Raw genomic sequence first — 22,238 nt, 5'->3', positions numbered from 1 at the left:
GCTGCTGCCAGAGGCCGAGTATGGAGCGGGACAAGCGGCTGGCCAGCACCAGCCTCGGCCAGGGGGGCAAGGGGCAGCGCTTCAGCCTGCAGCTGGTGGGCTCGCTGCCCGTTCACCAGCTCACCACCATGCCCATGCTGCCCTGGGTGGTGGCGGAGGTGAGGAGGAGGAGTGCCCGGGGGACAGGGAGCCGCAGGGTCCGCTTGCAGGTCAGTCAGGGCTGGCTGCGGTGTGTGGCGGCGAGCGGGGGCAGCCCGGTGTTCCAGCAGCGAGCCCAGCACATCCACAAGCTGCTGCACAACAGCAGCGAACCCAACTACTTCGCCTATGTGTCCAGGAGCCAGGCTGGCCCAGAGCCGCAGCACAGTCTCTGTTTCGTATTCCGAGCTTCTGATCATACTCTGGTAAGACCCTCACCCACTGGGCTGGTATCATGGAGAAAGCTCAAGTGCAGGAGCACCTTTAACTTTTAATTGAAACGCTGAGTGATCATTACTGTGAATATTGTTGGTAATGGGGTAAACTTCCTGTCAGAGACACAGTGCTGTGTAATGTTTGAATGTTCGCCTGGCTTACTGAAGACGATTTCATAACGTGATGGTTTCCTTCATCAGTTCCTCTTTATTGCAGAGACCATTGCTTACAGCATCTGTGTGTGTGTGTGTGTGTGTGTTTGAGACATTTCATCGAAGGGAGCTAAAGAGATCTCTGCTGCCAAAGATAAAAATGGGGTAAGGGGGCGAGTACAGTACATCAGACCTACATCCCATGCTCTTTGATGGTGGCACTTAAGATCGGCGAAGGTGAGGACTGCAGATGCCCACAGAACCCACCAACAGGGATATATTTCCCTCCCCACCCCTATCAGCTTGCCATAAAGACCAGTCCCTCTGTGACTCGCACCAAACCACCCTTCCCTCCCAGCACCTTCCCCTGCCATCGCCCACACCTCCTCCCTCACCTCCATCCAAGGCCCCAAAGGAGCCTTCCACATCCATCAAAGTTTCACCTACACATCCACACGTCATTTATTGTATCCGTTGCTCCCGATGTGGTCTCCTCTACATTAGGGAGACTAGACGCCTTCTCGCAGAGCCCTTCAGAGAACATCTCCAGGGCATCCGCACCAATCAATCCCACCGCCCTGTGGCCGAGCACTTCAACCTTCCCTCCCACTCTGCCTGGGCCTCCTCCACTGCCACTCCCTCACCACCTGATGCCTGGAGGAAGAACGCCTCACCTTCCGCCTCGGGACCCTCCAATCCCATGGTATCAATGTGGACTTCACCAGTTTCCTCATTTCCCTTCCCCCCACCCTTACCCCCGTTCCAACCTTCTAGCTCAGCACCATCCTCATGACCTGTCCCACCTGTCAGTCTCACTTCCTACACATCCCTCTCCATCCTCCCCTCCGACCAAACCCCCACCTCCATCCACCTATTGCACTCTCAGTTACCTTCTCCCCAGCCCCACCCACTCCCATTTATCTCTCCACCCCGGAGGCTCCAGGCGTCATTCCTGATGAAGGGCTTTGGCCTGAAATATCGATTCTCCTGCTCCTCGGATGCTGCTTGACCTGCTGTGCTTCTCCAGCACCACTCTCCTGATAGCTAAAATATTTTAAATCAATCTGTTCTAGATGTGATTACACACCTATGGAGCTGGTGGGACCTAAACCCGGGCCTCCAGGCTTAGGGGTAGGGACACTACCACTGTGCCATGAGAGCCCCAAAATTGATTTTTCACAATACACCACCTGGTCTCCACACTCAAATATTTTCAAATAACCTGAAATATCTCTGGAATGTAATGGACTTGAACTCATGTCCTCTGGCTTGGTGCTACAGGCACAGCCACCCCACCACACTAGGTGCTCTACAAAACCCAGCTGAAGCCACAACCTGCTTTGTTTTGCCAGCTGCACCACTCGAGAGAGTTTCCACTTTCCATTGTTGCTATTTAAAATAATGTGAAGTGAGTGAAACCTTTCATCATTTAAAAATACTGATCGAGATATCTGATGAGATTCACTTCAGTGCCCAGCTTTTACCAAGTGCATTTTCCTCCTGTAATCCCTCTCACCCCAAAGGACTTTAATGTGCTGGGTATAATTTTCCAGGTTTCAGGTTTTTTTTATGTTCAATCTTTTCTGAATATGACAGATGGATCTGCACGATAGTTGGACCATTGCACCATTGCACTGTTGCAGACCTGGGAAAGTTCAGGGTCAGAACTTCTGTGGTTTGCCTACTCACAGAAGGCTGGCTTTGGCAAGGTAGCAGCAGCACTGCATCAACGTGTGGATTGTCTACACAGTGAGATTGTTTGCTCTTTGGAAAACATGAGATGAGCTTTCTTCCTCTGGTAGACAAATAACCGTATGGCTCTTTTAACTTTCTCTCTCCTGAAAATTAGGCTCTTTTTTTACTCTTTCATGGGATGTGGATGTTGCTAGCTGGGCTAGAATCCATTATCTATCCCCAGCTGCCATTGAAAAGATGCTGTAGATGGGCCTTTTTTAAAATCTTACCCAGACCTACGCATTATTACACAGGACTGTGACATTTTAAAAACTAATACTGCCAATAAAACACCCGTGTAGCCTATTGAATACTTAGAAGCAAAGCCTGTTTTTGGGTAATACAAACTATCAAGGGGGAGGGTGGGGGAATAGTGAAAGGTCTATCCCAGGGGAGTCTCAAACTGCCAACTGCTTGGTAAGTAGCCCAACACGCTGACCAATTGCACCATAGAGACTGATGTGAAGGTCTTTCTTCACATCCTGCAGTTCATGTCATACAGGTGGGTCCAGAACTGCGAACGTCACAGAGTCATACGGCATGGACCGACATTGTTAGGAAGAGAGTTCCAGGATTTTGACCCAGCCACAGTGAAGAAACAGCAATGTAGTTCCAAGTCAGGATGATGTGTGTGGCATGGAGGAGAAATTGTCGGTGATGATACTAGCGGCGTACCGCAAGGGTCGGTGTTGGATCCACTGCAGTTCGTCATTTTTATAATGATCTGGATGAGGACTTAGAAGGGTGGACTAGTAAATTTGCAGACGACATTAAGGTCGGTGGAGTTGTGGATAGTGACGAAGGATGTAGTAGGTTGCAGAGAGACATAAATTAAGATTAAGTTACTTACAGTATGGAAACAGGCCCTTCGGCCCTACAAGTCCACACAGACCCGCCGAAGCGTATACCACCCAGACCCATTCCCCTACATTTACCCCTTCACCTAACACTACGGGCAATTTAGCATGGCCAATTCACCTAACCTGCACATTTTTGGACTGTGGGAGGAAACCGGAGCACCCGGAGGAAACCCATGCAGACACGGGGAGAACGTTCAAACTCCACACAGTCGCCTGAGGTGGGAACCGAACCCGGGTCTCTGGCGCTGTGAGGCAGCAGTGCTAACCACTGTGCCACCATGCCGCCCATAGGGATGGAGAGCTGGGCTGAGAAGTGGCAAATGGAGTTTAATGTGGACAAGTGTGAGGTGATACACTTTGGACAGAGTAATCGGAATGCAAAGGACTGGGCTAATGGTAAGATTCTTGGGAGTGCAGATGAGCAGACAGATCTCGGTGTCCATGTACACAGATTCCTGAAAGTTGCCACCCAAATTGACAGGGTTGTTAAGAAGGCATACAGTGTTTTGGCCTTTATTAATAGAGGGATTGAGTTCCGGAACCAGGAGGTTATGCTGCAGCTGTACAAAGCTCTGGTACGGCCACATTTGGAGTATTGCGTACAGTTCTGGTCACCGCATTATAAGAAGGATGTGGAAGCTTTGGAAAGGATGCAGAGGAGATTTACTAGGATGTTGCCTGGTATGGAGGGAAGGTCTTATGAGAAAAGGCTGAGGGACTTGAGGCTGTTCTTGTTAGAGAGAAGAAAGTTGAGAGGTGACTTAATAGAGACATACAAGATAATCAGAGGGTTCGATAGGATGGACAGGGAGAGCCTTTTTCCAAGTATGGGGACGGCAAACACGAGGGGACACAACTTTAAAGTGAGGGGAGATAGGTATAAGACAGATATCAGAGGTAGTTTCTGTACTCAGAGAGTAGGAAGGGGTATGGAATGCTTTGCCTACAACAGTAGTAGATTTGCCAAGTTCAAGTGCATTTAAGTCATCATTGGACAGGCATATAGACATACATGGAATAGTGTAGGTGGGATGGGCTTCAGATTGGTATGACAGGGCAGCGCAACATCACGGGCTGAAGGGCCTGTACTGTGCTGTAATGTTTTATGTTCTATATATCCCCATGTATTTGCCGCCTTGTTTTTCTGGATTTGGGAGGTGTTGTTGTCGGTATCTTTGAGTTCTTGCAGTGCGGCTAGCAGATGGTAACCCAGCTGCCACTGTGCATCGGTGGCCGAGAGAGTGAGTAGAAAGTGGGAAGGAACTGCTTTTATCTGTGGTGTTGTTGAACTTCTGAGTGCTGTTGGAGCTGCATTTATTCAGGCAAGTGGGAAAAAGTCCATCTAACTCCTGACTTGTGCCTTATAGATGATGGACTGGCTTTGCGGTGTCAGACAGGAATTTACTGGTTGCAGAATTCCCAGTCTCTGATGTGCTCCTATAAAAGTAAACATATATCCATACAGATACTGTGGCTGGTGCAGTTGCATTTCAGGGCAGTACTATCCCTCAGGATATTCCTGAATAATTCAAACACAAGTGAATGATCCCAGCTGTTTGCACTGGGAGAGTATACTTTGTGGTTTATTATGAAGCAAGAGAGAACCATGTCAGTTATGTGCAAATAACTTTTAGCATGGGATTTGGGTAGCTACTTTGTCTTGTGTTTTACTAGCTAACCTCCTATGAAGTTGCTTGAGATCTGAAGCATAGTTGTGATTGAAGGATAAGGAAGGAAAAGTTTGCTGATTTTAATGTATCTATTCAGAAAGACATTGATGTCCTTGCGCAGTCTCATCTGATTGTTAAATAATCCTGGGGTTTCACTTCTGTTTGGGAGACCATTTCATGCTTTGGTCACTTTTGTGTAAAACAGAACTTCCTGAAATCACTACAAATTTTGCCTTCCAATTTGTTCAGTTTTGTACCAAATTTACAACTTAGTTTGATATAATCTTCTAAACATGAATTCTTCATTCTTTTGCTATATTGTACATCTCCATAAAGGTCATCTCTCAAGTGCCCACTTTTTAAATGGAAAAACCCAAATTCCTTGTGGCATTCTTCACACCCCAATCCATTGACACTAATGATCAGACTGTGACTTATTCCTGATATGTCTCAAGTGCTTGGGCAACCATAAATAGAAATTATACAAGGCATGGCCTGATAGGACCATTGTACACTTTAAGCATGATTTTTCTCTGAATTATATACCATTGCTTGAATATGTGATACACCAATCTGCCTGTTTTTATTTGCAATTAATGTGACCCATCTCTCAGTCAGCAGGAATTCCCTGTTGATAAGCAGCTCTAAAACTGAGGCCAATGGTTTGCGACTGTCTTGGTAGGTTTGTAGCTGTTTTTAAATCAATACTGCACTCTTTAGTGAGAGGGCAGATTATCAGTGCTAAAGGAAGCAGCAGGAAATGACTGTGTTTCTATTTTTATGCCTTTGACATTGAAGTATGATGAGTGAGATATTTGAACCATGATGGCTGAAGGGTGACAGATGTGAGGGATAGACCCAACTAATACATGGACTAAGAGATCTTCGCTGGTGTTGTTTCTCATGACAAGTTGCAGGATACTCTATTCTATAACGAGAGGAGTGTTATATCATGAGGGTCATATCATTAAGGTCACTGATTCACTGCTCTTTGAGACAACAGTCTAGTTTTTGTTTGAAGATTTTTTTAAAGGTACTTTGAACTGCACTGTTCTGGAAACAATAAGTTATGGACATTTGTGTGCCTTTTAAAAATAAATTTTATTACCTCACTAATTACTCATCTTGTGCCTTTTTTAAAAGTTGAGATTATTGTGATGTCCAAGATGGACAAGTGGTAAGATGGATATTTTTGAGGAGAAGGTGCTGAAAACAATTATTTGACAAAGCAGCCATGGGAAACATTCCATAAACCCGGCAAGAATATAATCATGGTGCTGGCCTGGAGCTGAAAGAGGAACCTAATGTTTGGAGATAATGCGGAAGGGTGAACTAGGGGAGTTATGGTTTACTGAATTCTAGCTACCCTGTGAACTGTGATAGTCAGGGAAAATGAATGGGAGAGCAAACAAGAGGCCTGAAGGTAGATTTTGAGCTGGTAATAGCACGGTTGGTAGTCTGCATGAATACTATTAAATGTTTTGAGGAAGTTATATGCGTAGATGAGGGTAGTGCAGTTGGTGTAAGTCTTTGACAAGGCCCCATATGGAAAACTGACAGAGAAGGTGAAAACACATGGGATCCAGGTAAGGTGGATCCAAAATGGGCTTAGTGGTAAGAGAGAGGGTGATGGTAGAAGGCTGTTTGTGTGACTGGAGACTGGTGTCCAGGGGGCATACCACAGGGATCAGTGTAGGCTCCCTATTATTTTTAAATGATGTAGATTAGAACATTAGTGGGGGGGAAGGGAGTGATTAGTAATTGCAGATGATACAAAGATTGGCTGAGTGGCTAACAGTGAGAGGTTAGGTTCTAGGTTACAGGATAATGTGAACAGATTGATCAGATGGAATTAACCCAGATCAATGTGAGGTGATGCACTTTGGAAGGAATAAGAACAAAGGAGTACTTAATGAATGGCAGGACATGAGGAAACTCAGAGGAGCAGAGGGATATTGGGTCCACAGATCCTTAAGGTGACAGAACAGGTTAACAGGGTAATTCAGGTGGCATTTGGGACATTTGCCTTTATCAATTGCGGCATAGATTATAAGAGCAGGGAGGTTATGTTGGAGCTGTTCAGAGATTTGATTAGAGCACAGCTGGAGTACTGTTTGCAGTTCTGGTCACCACATTCTCAGCAGGATGGATTGTAATGGAGGAGGTGCAGAAGAGATTCACTAGGATGATGTCTGTTAAGTCCGAAATGGATTATTGATTTAACTCTGATTTTCTCTGTTACAAGCTTTTTTTTAAAAGAAAAGTTTAATTGAACTTGACCTGAATAAAGTTTTGACATATTTCCCTCGTTTTTCTTCAAGCAATTCTGAGAAACAGCTAATAAGACGATGTTCGGTACTGAACAGTATCATTGTACCCATAGTACTAACTTTATGCTCCTGCTGCTTCGAATACCTCTGCCTGACTCCAGGATCAATTTACAAATATATCACTGTGACAAAATTATTGGGGCAGAAATCTGCGAGGGTTTTCCTGGTTTCCTGATGTAACACTGGTGCAAGATCAGTGGAAACCACAAAAAAAATTACAGTCACTAGGAAACCCAGTCATACATTTATGAAGAATTAGACCAAGCCTACAATTTGGAGAGGATTTAGAAACATCAAAAACAGATAACCCCATAAATAAACATCTGCAATGCATGATGTCAAATATCAATTTTTAAATGGTTTTATTTTGTTTGAATTTTTGACTAAAATCTATCAGTTATAAATAGCAACCAATAACTTCTAAAAATAATGGAGTGATTTTGGGCAGGTTTTATCATTTGTTTTTTAATGCTTGGTCGTCCAGGATTGCTCGTCTTGGTAAGACCCAGTTACTGATGATTTCTTTTTACGTAGCTGCCTCCCTTGCTTTAAAATCTTGTTTCCACCTTCCCAGTTTAGATTTGCTAACCTTTTACTTTAATCCAGTTCACAAAGTGTGTTGCTGAAAGTGGGACATCAGGGAAGGTGCACCAATTGAGAGATTGGAAGTATGTCACGGATAATGTATATATATATATATATATATATAGATTTAATGCTGATTAATGGGACAATGGAAGATGTGGACTCAGTTGTGCAGAAGATTTTTCATTGGAGTTTTAAACTTATTACCATAAAAACAAATTGCTGGAAAAGCTTCTTTGCCCACCCTCCTGCCCAAGTCCTTCTGCAGCGTCCCTGCTTTCAAACACGACCTGTCCCTCCACTGTGTCCTCAGTTCCTTTATGTATAATGTGAAAAGTTGTGCTCAGAACATGGACCCTTACTGGACCCCACTAGTCACCACCATCCTGAAAAGACCCCTTTATCCCCATTCTCTGCCTTCTGCCAGTCAATTAATCCTGTATCCATTTCAGTACCTTTCCCTGAACACCATGGCCTTTTATCTTATTTAAATTAGAATCCCTAAGGTATGGAAACAGGCCATTTGGCCCAACAAGTCCACACCAACCCTCCAAAGAGTAACCCACCCAGACCCATTTCCTTCTGACCAATGCCTCTAACACTAAAGGCAATTTAGCATGGCCAGTTCACCTGAACTGCACATCTTTACATTGTGGGAGGAAAGCGGAGCACCCAAAGAAACTCACACAGACACGGGATGAATGTGCAAACTCCACATAGACAGTTGCCTCTGGCTAAAATTGAACCCGGGTCCCTGGCACTGTGAGGCAGCAGTGCTAACCACTTAGCCACCGTGCCACTCCTTAACAGTGTCATGTGCAGCACCTTGTCAAAGGCTTTCTGGAAATTCAAAAAGATCACCGTACACTGGCTCTCTTTGTGTAACTTGCTTGTTCCCTCCTCAAAGGAATTCTAACAGATTTATCAGGCATGACCTCCCCTTGATGAAGCTATGCTGACTCCACCCTATTTGCCATGTGCTTTTAGGTACTCTGCAATCTCATCCTTAATAATGGGCTCTGAAATCTTATCAATAACCAAGCTCAGGCTAATTGGCCTATAGTTTAAGGTCTTCTCCCTTCCTTCTTAAAAAGCGATATGACATTTGCCATTTTTCACTTCTCTGGGAACCTCTCTGACTCTAGTTATTACTGAAAGTTCACCACCAATGCCTCTATAATCTCTTTCAGAACTCATGGGGTATAGTCCAACTACTCTGCAATATTTATCCATTTTCAGACCTTTCAGTTTTCCCTAGCACCTTCTCCTTACTGATGGCCACTACACTCACCTCTGCCCCCTGATTCTCAAAGTTTTGGTATGCTGCTGGTGTCCTCCACTGTGACAACTGATGCAAAGTGCCTATTCAAATCCTCCACCATTTGTTTGTTCCCCATTACTACTTCTGTAGCCTCATTTTCCAGCAGTCTAATGTCCACTCTTTTCTCTTATCTTTTAGGTATCCACTTTAAAAACTCTTGCAATCTTCTTTTATATTACTAACTAGCCTACTCATTTCTATCTTCACCCTCTCTTGTTGCTTTCTAGTTATCCTCTGGTATTTGAAAGGTTTCCAATCTTCTGTCTTCCTACTAACCTTCACCACATTGTACAGATTTTCCTTTTACGCAGTGTAATAGTTAAGGGTAACTCCAAGGGGGCACTAACCATAATATGATATCATTCACTCTGCAGTTTGAGTGGGGAGAAGCTGGAATCAGGTGTAACAGGTTACAATTGAACATTACAATCCTTACAGTCCCCACCCTCATCCATACAAGAATCTCAAGCCTGCTAGACAAGCTCAAGAGCTGAGGCTCCTTCAGCACTACCTCCTGGATTCATCTACCTGCCTCAAAATCACACTTTCCCAACTCTGACTGAGTAAAGGGTGTGACTGCCTCCTCAGTGTCCAGGTAACTATCCCCCTCCTTAATGTGCCAAAGTCTTCAAAGCTCAGCCTCCAAAGAAACTTTTGATGATCTGTACAATTGGTCATGCCATACATGCGTAAACATTCCATTTCTTTGCATACAGAGACAGAGTAATCATTCATATTTACAGGTCTGTACGATTACAATCCACATATTTAGTTGGGGGGTCAGCGGAGCCCCCTTACTGCGTCGGCCACCTGTGCTTAGGTAGGCAGACGTTACACGGTGGTCTTTCTCAACCCGAGCTTCAGCGCGTCCCTCAACACGTAGTCCTGGACCTTGGAATATGCCAGTCTGCAACACTCAGTCGGGGTCAACTCCTTCAGCTGGAAGATCAACAGGTTTCCGACCATCCAGAGAGTGTCCTTCGCCAAGTTGATGATCCTCCAGGCACTGTTGATGTTCATCTCGGTGTGCGTCCCGGGGAACAGAGCACGGAGTCCCACGTCACGGCACTGCTCGGGACGAACCTCGACAAACACCACTGCATTCCTCTCCAGATGTCTTCTGCATAGGCACATTCCAGAAGGAGGTGTGTGACAGTCTCTTCTCCCCCGCAGCTGCTTCGAGGGCAGCGTGCGGTGCAGCTGAGAGTCCAGGCGTGCATAAATGATCTCACAGGCAGAGCCCTTCTCACCACCAGCCAAGCCATGTCTTGGTGCTTGTTGGAAAGTTCTGGCGATGAGGCATTCTGCCAAATGGCTTTGACAATCTGCTCAGGGAACCGCTCGATAGGATCCGCGCTCTCCTTTTCCCGAAGGGTCTCAAGGACACTTCGTGCTGACCACTTCCTGATGGAAATGTGGTCAAAGGTGTTTTTCTTCATAAACTTCTCCATGAAGGACAGGTGATACGGAACTACTCGGAGTGTTCCGCGGCAGCAAGGCCAGGCCCATCCTTCCCACTACTGGGGACAGGTAGAACCTCAGAACGTAGTGACACTTGGTGTTTGCGTACCGGAGATCCACACACAGCTTGATGCAGCCACACACAAAGGTGGCCATCAGGGTGAGGGTGGCATTGGATGTGTTTTTCCCCCGTTGCCCAGATCTTTATACATCGAGTCCCTCCGGACCCGGTCCATCTTTGATCTCCATATAAATTGGAAGATGGCCCGGGTGACTGCAGTGGCACAGGTTCTGGGAATAGGCCAGACCTGTGTCACGTATAACAGCAATAATAGTGCTTCAGACCTGATTACCAGGTTTTTTCCCACGATGGAGAGCGACAGTAGCTTCCATCTGCCCTGTTTCTGCCTTACTTTGCTGATACGCTCCTCCTAATACTTGGCGCACACCCAACCCCCCCCCGAACCAAATACCCAGCACCTTCAGGTGGTCGGTCCTGACGGTGAAGGGCATTGAGGATTGGTCGGCCCAGTTCCCGAAGAGCATGGCCTCGCTCTTGCCTCGGTTTACCTTGGCCCCCGAGGCCTGTTCAAACTGGTCACATATGCACATGAGTCTGTGCACGGACAGCAGATCTGAGCAGAAAACGGCGACGTCATCCATGCACAGGGAGGCCTTAACCGGAAGCCCTCGCTGCCAGGAATAGTCACCCCTCTCAGGCTCGCATCCTTCCTGATGAACTCGGCAAATGGCTCTATGCAGCACACAAACAAGGCAGGAGAGAGGGGGCAGCTCTGTCTGACTCCAGATCTGACTGGGAAGCTATCTGATTCCCACCCATTGATTGAGACTGCACTGATAATGTTGGTGTAGAGCAGTCTGATCCAATTGCAGATTCTGTCCCCAAAGCCCATTTTGGAAAGAATATCTCTCATATACATATGTGATATCCTGTCAAAGGCTTTCTCCTGGTCCAGGCTGATCAGGCAGGTGTCCAACCGTCTGTCCTGCACGTAGGCGATCGTATTCCTGAGGAGTGCGAGACTCTCAGTGATCTTCCTGCCTGGTACAGCACAGGTTTGGTCAGGGTGAATCACCAACCCCAGAGCAGACCTGACCCGGTTGGCAATTAATTATCTTTGACAAAATTTTGTAATCCGCATTCAATAGTGAGATTGGTTTCCAATTTCTGAGTTCCTCCCTCTCCCCCTTTCGCTTGTAGGTGAGGGGGATGATGCCTTTCCTCAATGATTCACTCAAGGTACCTGCCAGAAGCATACTGACATACACCTCCAGCAATTTCTGTTTTTGTCCATGTTTTCACAGGTGCCTTTAGTTCATAATCCTACCTGAGAAGACTCCCACAATGCCTACAACACAGAAGAAATTGCAAAGTAAGATGCCAATGAACAACCCTATTCTGTGCTACAACCCCTTCACAGAACCTGAGGATATAATCCAAATCTAGGCTTCATTACATCTGAGAATGTAGACAGGAAGAAGGGAATGGTACTGTTCCTAAAATCCCTGCTAAGGTCAGTGTAAATGACAACAGGGGCTACACATCAACACATTAAAAAGTAATGAAGCTCAGCCTCCAACTCATCAACTCTGAGCCAGAGTTCCTCAAGCATTTGTTCCGGATGTTGTCACTACAGCCACAATATGATTCACCAACTCCTCTAACTTGCAGTTACAACCCATCAACCAGCCTGGCATCTGTTTTAATTACTTAGTTTTTAATTTGATTGTTTAGAAACTTAATGGTGATCTTTTAATTTGTAGCCTGTAAATATTTGCCTTATTTACCTTCAATCTGAAGGTAACCTATTATAGATAGTTAAATTAGTAGCTACCACCAACCAATGAACTTACAGTTTTCCTGTGATGTCATTCTTGTGCTGGGCCCCTAGTCCTGAGCTTGACTTTATCCAGCTTAAAGAAAAAAAATGGATATGTCCTTGTTAGACAAGAGTGAACAAAACTACAAGTCACACAACACCAGCTTGTAGTTCAACAGGTTTATTGGAAGTCACAACCTTTCAGAGCACTGTCCCTTTGTCAGGTAAAGGAACAGCACTCCAAAGGCTTGTGATTTCAATAGACTTGTTGGGCTATAACCCACTGTCATGTGACTTCTGACTTTCTTAAAAAAAAGTTGCAACCTATCAGCAAAAAACACAAGCCAGAAATACCTCTTCCCATCTGCATCAAATTCCCACACTGTCTCTAAATTCTCCAAACTGTGTACTCATTCCCGCCTAACCTTTCTCTCTTAAATAGCCATCATGTGGAGGTGCCCGGTGTTGGACTGTGGTGGATAAAGTTATAGTCCATCAAGTTTATTTGGAAGCACTAGTGTGTGAAATGAAACTGCAACCCATTCTAAAAGTTGAAAGACTTTACAGCAATCTAGGTTTGTTCAATATATCATTTCAGTTGCCTGACACTGTCATCTTTTGCTGTAAATTCTGTGTCTTATGATCCTGTTTCACAGTCACCTGATGAAAGTGTGGCACTTTGAAAGCTAATGCTTCCAAATAAACCTGGTGGACTGTAATCTGGTGTTGTGTGATTTTAATTCTCTTAAATAGAGCTGAGATGACCCACATTGGTTAAGTTTCAATAGTAATTCACACCTAATCAGGTCCTATTCAGGCTTCAGGTGGTCGACTTATAATTCTCCCTAGGTCAGCTGAGTCAGCTTTCTTATTAACCTTTTCACTCAATGACTGAATTTTAAGCTTTTAAAATGGAGAATGAAAAGAAAGATTTACCAGTCCTATTTCCATATTGCCTCCAATCTATATAATTACCCGGACTGTGTCTCACTCTGATGTAATTGCTCCTTCCTGAAGGACCGAAGCTTCCTGTGCATTCAATGGTGTCATCATCATAACATGTCACTCCAAAACTGCATCCAGGACATGGTGTTATAACATATCTGAAATAGTTCCTTGTGAGTATGAGATAGTGATACAAGGCGCTGTGCCAGTGTTTAAGAATTTGCTTATGCTCTCACAGTCAGACTTGGATTTGATTATTAGTTTCCTCATGTCCACATTGTCACCAGCCTTTGCAACTTCAGCTGTTATTAAATGTTGGATGCACCAGTGGTTTTGTTCCAAGCCTTGTTCTCCAAGATCCTCAGCAGTTTGTTCACCCGTTTTGTGGCCTTTCACATAGTAATTTGGAATAAGGAAATTTCAGAGGCAACACTCTTTGTGGGCTTTATCCTGTGGGTGATGAAATGATACCGGTCAGTGAGTATCAAGGATATCTGCTTTTCTCTCTCATTTTTATTGGCATGACAGTCACAAGCATCTAACTTCTTTCCTCGCCAATGTAGTCCCTTTTAACATTCTATTGTGAAGTGTAAAAGTAGCTTACTGGATACACTATCTGTCCAGCTGCCCTTGCGTATTTCAGGGTTGTCACCGATATCTCTAGCTCCATGTTGAATGACTCCATATGGGTTTGACTATCTCATGGAAAGTGAATTGATTTCCTCATTGATTAGTTTCATTTCACACTATACTTTTTGGTTACTTTGCATGTGAAAGTGAGCTGGTGAGTGACTTGTTCTGGAGAGGCTGTGATGTTCATTAACTTTGATATATCTTCATGATGACACATGATTTTTTGCTTTTGTGGCACAGGTTTCATTATTTTGGTCAGTTTCCTCCAGTACTCAAGCTGTTCTCCTGACTAATCCCAGTGGAGTAATTCCCTAAGCTTAATGCATCCTTCACTGATGCGATATAAGCTCACAGTTCTGTCTGTCCATTGAATTGACCAATAAGGATGTTGCCTCCACAACTACAGGGATTGGCACCCTCACCATGCAGTCACAGTCTCTCTGACATTGCTGCCAGGGACAGGGCTACCTAACAACTCCATATTTACTGCCCCCCCCGATGGAAACTGTTGACCCAGCAGAGTGTGAAGAAAGAGTAGCTGGTGTGTCTCATTGCCCACCACCTCACTGACTGCCCCACTCTCTGAACAAAGTGGTGAACTGTACAGGAGGGATGTGGTGAATGGGAAAGGCTGAAGGGACAGACAGAGGTGAACAGAGGCAAAGATGGCAGCCAGTGAGCCACTGAATGAGTGGCATCAACAGCTGGCAACTACATCCTGTGCCGTACTGGGGTGTATCACATTTGATTCCCAAGCAGTGCTGGCACACAATGTTGGCATCAATGAGAGTGACCTATGGTTCAGGTATGTTGGCTGGAGCTCCATTACTTTTTAACGTGTTGACCTGTAGCCCCTGTTGTCATTTACATTGACCTTAGCAGGGATTTTAGGAACAATACCATTCCCTTCTTCCTGTCTACATTCTCAGATATAATGAAGCCTAGATTTGGATTATATCCTCAGGTTCTGTGAAGGGGTTGAAGCACAGAATAGGGTTGTTCATTGGCATCTTACTTTGCAATTTCTTCTGTGTTGTAGGCATTGTGGGAGTCTTCTCAGATAGGATTATGAACTAAAGGCACCTGTGAAAACATGGACAAAAACAGAAATTGCTGGAAATGCTCAGCAGGTCAGGCAGCAACTAAGGAGAGAAATTAGAGTTAACATTCCGGGTCGAGTGACCCTTCCTTAGGATTCCAGTTTCCTATTTCTCCATTTGTCTGTGATTTACAGCATCTGCAGTTCTTTCGGTTTTTATTGTGACAGAGCATGGCTGTTTAAGACGGTACAATTGGTTGGTCATGTGTCAAGAATTTGCCTAGTAATTTGAAAATGCTATTACTCGATTGTGGTTTCACAGCAGTGTTTTCCATCAGTCTTTTGTCACGCATATGTAGTGTATTGCCATAGCTGTTATTCTTGACAGCAATATGCATACCAGGAATGGTTTGTGAAGACTCACTCTCATGTCTCTCTTTCAAGCACATGATATCAGTTTTTATAACCAGATGGAATGTCAGCCTCATGCACAGGGAATTGCTCCCGGCTGACATTAACAACTTTGACAGGCTGAGACCCAGCCCAGCAGAGGGCAATTCTGGAAGAGTTCTGAATGAGAGTCACACTGGACTGCTCAAGATAGTCACAGTCAGGATACTCTCCTTGGAAAGTTGACGATCCAAAATGTCAGGCATTCCCACACCCATCTTGGCTCTTCCTGACCGATTATGGGCCATTGTCTCCTGGAATGAGAGAAAACGTGGGATGGAAGTGCTGGCATGGCTGTTAGTGCTGGTGCAGTTGGGGAAAGATGGTAAGGTGCCCTGAGTGAGTGAGTGAGGGGGGCACAGAGGGCATACAGTGTGAATGCTCAGTAGGGGAAGTGAAACCAAGTGAGGAAAGATGTGTGTGTTTGTGAGAGTATTTGAATGTAAGCCCTGGTGGGAGGTGGGTGCTGTGGCAGAGATAGGGTGAGTGTGAGATGGCAGATGATGGTGGCTGTACGTTGGTAAAACGCAGAAGGTCAGTGATGTTCCCATGACATTGTTGTACATTCCTCCGATCATTGAGACTACGTTGACCTGCATGGCAACCCTGGACCAAGCTGGTGGTTTGGGGATCATGGCCCCCTCTGTCTGTCCTGGGGGAAATGAATGGTGATAGTGACCACAATTGGGTTACGTTTACTTTAGCAATGGAAAGAGATAGATATATACCGTAGGGCAAGAGTTATAGCTGGGGGAAAGGCAATCATGATTTAGGATACATAGGATAGGGAAGGAAACTGCAGGGAATGGACACAGTTGAAATGTGGATCTTATGCAAGGAACAACTACAGCGTGTCCTTGATAAGTATGTACCTGCCAGGCAGGGGGGAAGTGGTCGAGCGAGGGAGCCGAGGTTTACTAAAGACGTTGAATCTCTTGTCAAGAGGAAGAAGGAACCTTATGTAAAGATGAGATGTGAAGGCTCAGTTAGGGTACTTGAGAGCTACAAATTAGCCAGGAAGGACCTAAAGAGAGAGGTAAGAAGAGCCAGGAGGGGACATGAGAAGTATTTGGTAGATAGGATCAAGGAAAACCATAAAGCTTTCTATAGGTATGTCAGGAATAAAAGAATGACTAAAGAAAGATTAGGGATCAGTGGTGCTGGAAGAGCACAGCAGTTCAGGCAGCATCCAACGAGCAGCGAAAACGACGTTTCGGGCAAAAGCCCTTCATCAGGAAAGGTTAGGGCCAGTCAAGGACAGTAGTGGGAAGTTGCATGTGGAGTCCGAGGAGATAGGGGAAGCGCTAAATGAATATTTTTCGTCAGTATTCACACTGGAAAAAGACAATGTTATCAAGGAGAATACCGAGATTCAGACAATTAGACCAGACGGGATTGAGGTTCACAAGGAGGAAGTGTTAGCAAGTCTGGAAAGGGTGAAAACAGTTAAGTTCCCCAGGCCGGATGGGATTTATCCTAAGATTCCCTGGGAAGCAAGCACTTCCTCCTTGTGAATCTGCTCCCTTATCTGCCATGTCCAGGGAACTAGCTGTGTACTGTGCAGGGCATCCCTGGCCTCACAGCATTTGATTGGGTACATAACTGCTTTTTAAAATTGGCGCTGGTGCCAGTGACCCTGGTATATCCCAACATTGACAAATCAATCTGGCTATAGCGAGTGGGAGAATGAACCTAGTGGTAGATGAGTAGGTGCCAAAGGGACATGGAGGTGCTTAATGAGGCAAGTTTCAGATGATCATGTCAGAAAACCCTACTGTGCTTGTGGATCTGGATAGCAGTAACAGGATAGGTCAGAGTCAGCATGGATTTATGAAGGGGAAATCATGCTTGACTAATCTCCTGGAATTCTTTGAGGATGTAACTCTGAAGATGGTCAAGGGAGATCCAGTGGATGTTGTGTACCTGGACTTTCAGAAAGCCTTTGATAAAGTCCCACATAGGAGGTTAGTGAGCAAAATTAGGGCGCATGGTATTGGGGGCAAAGTACTGACTTGGATTAAAAATTGGTTGACTGACAGGAAACAAAGAGTAGTGATAAACGGCTCCCTTTCGGAATGACAGGCAGTGACCAGTGGGGTACCACATGGATCAGTGCTGGGACCGCAACATTTTACAATATATATTAATGATATAGAAGATGGTATTAATAGTAACATTAGCAAATTTGCTGATGAAACAAAGCTGGGTGGCAGGGTAAAATGTGAGGAGGATGTTAGGAGATTACAGGGTGACCTCGACAGGTTAGGTGAGTGGACAGATGCATGGCTGATGCAGTTTAATGTGGATAAATGTATGGTTATCCACTTTGGTGGCAAGAACAGGAAGGCGGATTACTACCTAAATGGAATCAATTTAGGTAAAGAGGCAGTACAGAGGGATCTGGGTGTTCTTGTACACCAGTCAATGAAGGTAAGCATGCAGATACAGCAGGTAGTGAAGAAAGCTAATAGCATGCTGGCCTTCATAACAAGAGGGATTGAGTATAGAAGCAAAGAGGTTCTTCTGCAGCTGTACAGGGCCCTGGTGAGACCACACCTGGAATATTGTGTGCAGTTCTGGTCTCCAAATTTGAGGAAAGACATTCTGGCTATTGAGGGAGTGCAATGTAGGTTGATGAGGCCAATTCCTGGAATGGCAGGACTATCTTATGTTGAAAGATTGGAGCAACTGGGCTTGTATACCCTTGAGTTTATAAGACTGAGAGGGGATCTGATTGAGACGTATAAGATTATTAAAGGATTGGACACTCTGGAGGCAGGAAACATGTTTCTGCTGATGGGTGAGTCCTGAACTAGAGGACACAGCTTAAAAATAAGAGGTAGGCCATTTAGGACAGAGATGAGGAGAAACTTCTTCACCCAGAGAGTGGTGGCTGTGTGGAATGCTCTGCCCCAGAGGGCAGTGGAGGCTCAGTCTCTGGATTCGTTTAAGAAAGAGTTGAATAGAGCTCTCAAGGATAGTGGAATCAAAGGTTATGGAGATAAGGCAGGAACAGGATACTGATTAAGGATGATCAGCCATGATCATAATGAATGGTGGTGCAGGCTCGAAGGGCAGAATGGCCTACTCCTGCACCTATTGTCTATTGTCAATTGGATAAAAACACTCTGTGAAACTCGATGGAAATGACACACTAGTGCTTATAGTGCACTAAGTGTCATCAGATCATTCAAATAGTCTGAATTCAGTGGAATGAAGAAGAAGAAGTTGTTGAGGGGTTGGTTCTGAAACTGAAAGCACTGCATCTGAAAGATCCACAGCGAGATGTGTACAATGATGTTATTTCAAAAGTGACTTAGAAAGAATTTGATGAACTCTTTGGGTGAAATCTTGTGCTGCTCCCAGGAACTGGAGGCAAGGGGCCTGGGGGATCTGAATTGTACGAGACCAAAAAGCAGGTTTCGGACAAGTGAGGTGAAAGATTGCAATGAGATTCTCGGAACATTACCAGCATGTTGAGTTTCCTGATACTGCAAGCATTGCCTGTCATGTATGCTCATTCAGAGACAGTCTCACCTGAATTAAAGTTTATTTTACCAATTAAATTCTCCATGAGAGACTATTATGTGTGTTGTGATTCCAAACTGCAAAGAAGCACGCAGTAAGACAGATCTAAATCTAAACTGACTTAGCGACAGGAAGAGTAGTGTCACAAGTAACAAGTGACTGGAAGGCAGTTTCCTGTGAGCATCCACTGGACTCAGTACTGAGTTACTTTATGTATTTTTTTTCATGGTATATGGGCATTACTGCAAGGCCAGCATTTGTTGTCTGTCTCTGATTGTCCTCGGTGGATGAGCGAGGTAATGTGAGTGAGTACATTTGAAAAGGCGAACAAGGCAAGATAATGCACAATAAGATGTAAGATTCTGAAACATCCAGAGGAATAGAGAGATCTGACAGTGCACATCTCCAGCTTCCTGAAGTTAGCAGGATAAGCAGACCAGCTGGTTAGGAAGGCCTCAAGAATATTTCAGCTGAGCTGAGAATTTTATTTGTGGGCTGAGAAGTCCTCACATTCTAGTGTGACAAGTAGCCCCCGGATGGTCATAGGCTTCTGGAACTCACTGCCATGAGGGATGAGCGAGGGAGCAACCCTGATCCCTTTCAGCAAATGTTTGGATATGCCCTCAGTGCTATAGTCCGCATGGCTAATGACCATGAGCTGGCGAGTAAGAAGAGGCTGGATAGTTCTACACAGTGGGCTGAATGGCCTCTTCATATGATGTCAACTTTCAGTGTTTCTAGGATGTTGATGGTTGGGAATGCCATAATGTCAAAGCTATTGAATGTCAAGCAGAGGTAGTTCGGGATTCCATGTTTCAGCTTTCACTTTTTATTGAAAATATTTGCAGATGCTTCAGCCTTGGTCGTTCGTTCTCACATTTTGGGCCCAGGCACCATTGAAAGTCGGGATGTTTATGGTGTACCCTCTAATTGTTAGCTGGTTAGTTGTGCTTCACTATTTGATCTGATCCATTAGTAATGGATTTGCTAAGGTCTGTTTGGATTCAGAGTTCATCATTTAAAACCTTCATGTTTTCAAAAATGAAATGTATATGTTGTGTAAGCCTGCATTGCTCTCATACCCCCTCTGTTTATGCAGGTATTGTATGTTGATATCTCATATTGAGACGTGCCTGGTTAAGCCCCTGGTTTGCCTTCCTGCACCGCTCACTGAACAAGGGTTGGTCTCTCGGTTTGATGGTAATGATAGAGTGTGGCATATGCCAAGGTATGAGGTTACAGGATTGGTTGAGTACACTTTTGCTGCTGCTGATAGTCCACAGTGTCTCATGGATCGCCAGTTTTGAGTTGCTCGATCTGTTCTGAACGTATGCTTTTAGCATGTTGGTAAATGTGATGCCAATGTCTTCAGAGCGAAGTTAGAACTTTGGCTGAACATGTACTGTGCAGTGGCCACCACTTCCAATACCATCTTGGACAAATGCAAAAATGGATAGATGTGGATGAGGTCAGTAGATGTCTCTCATGTCGCTCACCCATTATTTCCCACAAATCCTGTTTGGCAGAAATATCCTTCAGGAGCGAGGTAACTCAGTCAGTCACGGCGATGGACATTAAAGCCACATTTTGTGCCCTTGCTACTCTCAGTGCTTATGCAACACATACATTTCAGGTTGAATCAGTCCAGATTCATCACCTGAGGGAGGGCAGAAGTTAGTAACTGTGGTACAAGAAGCTGTGAGCCACACTGGCATCCAAAGTCAATGTTTAACATTCCTAGGGACACTTCCTACCAACTATGTAACACTTTTGTACCACCACTTCATGGTGAGTCTCTCCCTTCCACTGGGATGGTGATGTAGAGGTCTTGGATGATGGCTGAAAGGTCTGTTTCTCCCAATTATTCTTCCAAGGATCTAGCAAGGGTTACTGTGATCAAGAACCATCTCACATCTAAACTGAACATCTGCACCAATTCTGATGATCCATCTAGTTTCATCTTTCTTACACCTTTCTATAGCGGGTTGTTACAACTGGTGACTTACTTGGCCATTACAGTGGGCAGACAAGATGTGGGCCAGATGCATAGGACTCCTTTTCCTAAATCATGTTAGTGAACTGAATGGTTCTTTATGGCAATCTGACTGTTTTGTGCTCACCATTACGGATACTGACTTTTTTTATTCCAAATACATTGAATTAACTGAAATGGAATAACCTATATGTGCTGGAGGAAATTGAACACATGGATTGAATTTTCCTTCCACAGTCCAAATACTAATACCAGACTGGGACCTGATGTCTACAACCTGATGAGACACTGGAGGAGCTTTGAGTCGGTAGCTGATTATGACAATGCCTCTGGGAACCCTATTCGAGTAAGATTTGTGGATGGACTTTGCAGATGTATGAGCCAGTAGGGGGCACCAAGGCTCCAGAAGGGTGGTAGCCCCCATCCAAGAGAAGTGGAGACTGCTGTTGTAGATGGGCAGGAGCATGAAGGGATCTTAAGGCTTCCTCTAAAGACACAACAACGATGTGAAATATGGGCACAATTGCCAAGTCATCATTCCTCGGTGAAACCATACTACAGATAGTCTGTAGCTGGTCTACGCTCACCAGTCACATCAAGGAAACCCATTTCACCACCTTGAAGACTCACATGGCCTGTGAAGAGAGCCCACAATTGACAATTTAATTGGTTTATTTAGCTACCTGCCGTCATTGATAGATAGTTCTCACCATCCCATCTTCAGAAGCTGCCTCCTAGAAACCAGGACCTCCAGGAAATAGGCCTAAGATGGGAAAGTACCAACAGATTGACACAATAATGGTGGCAAGAAAATTATTAAAGGAAGGCCCTGTTTGACAAATTTGATCAACTGTTTGTAGAGGGAAGCATGAGTGTGGATGAGGCTAGAGAATTTAATGTGGTCCACCTTGACTTTAGCATGGCTTTTGATAAAGCCCCTCAGGGTAGATTGGTCAAGATAGTAAGAGCCCATGGGTTTCAAGGCCAAATGACACATTGGATCTAAAATTGGCTGAGATGCAGGAAACAGAGTGTAATGGTCAAGGGATGTTTCTGTGACTGGAGGTCTGTTTCCACCGGGTTCTGCAGGGCTCGGAGCTGGCACCATTGGTGATTATGGCGTACTTCAGTGGTTTGAACTTAAATGTAGGCCTATAATCAAAAAACTCACAGCAGACCTGAAGATTGGTTGGGTGGCAAATAATGAGGAAGATGGCTGTAAACTGCAGGAGGGTATTAGTGGACTGGCTAGCTGAGCAGTACATCCCAGAAATGAGGTAAT

The 22,238-nt window shown here is 44.9% G+C and overlaps 1 protein-coding gene across 2 annotated transcripts in view; it reads left to right on the top strand.

The window, feature by feature from the left end:
* The window catches only part of tbc1d1 (TBC1 (tre-2/USP6, BUB2, cdc16) domain family, member 1), a 287,433-nt gene continuing 265,195 nt past the window's right edge, over positions 1-22,238 (top strand). For both annotated transcript variants that reach the window (XM_060824990.1, XM_060824980.1), the window contains exon 1: positions 1-404. In XM_060824990.1, coding sequence (XP_060680973.1) covers positions 21-404 — 384 coding nt within the window. In that variant the 5' untranslated portion in view covers positions 1-20. The remainder of the gene's footprint in view (positions 405-22,238) is intronic.

This window comes from Hemiscyllium ocellatum, chromosome 1, assembly GCF_020745735.1.
Source record: "Hemiscyllium ocellatum isolate sHemOce1 chromosome 1, sHemOce1.pat.X.cur, whole genome shotgun sequence".
Classification (NCBI taxonomy): Eukaryota; Metazoa; Chordata; class Chondrichthyes; order Orectolobiformes; family Hemiscylliidae; genus Hemiscyllium; species Hemiscyllium ocellatum.
The sequence above is the reverse complement of the archived record's forward strand: the minus strand, read 5'-3'. Positions and strand labels throughout refer to the sequence as shown.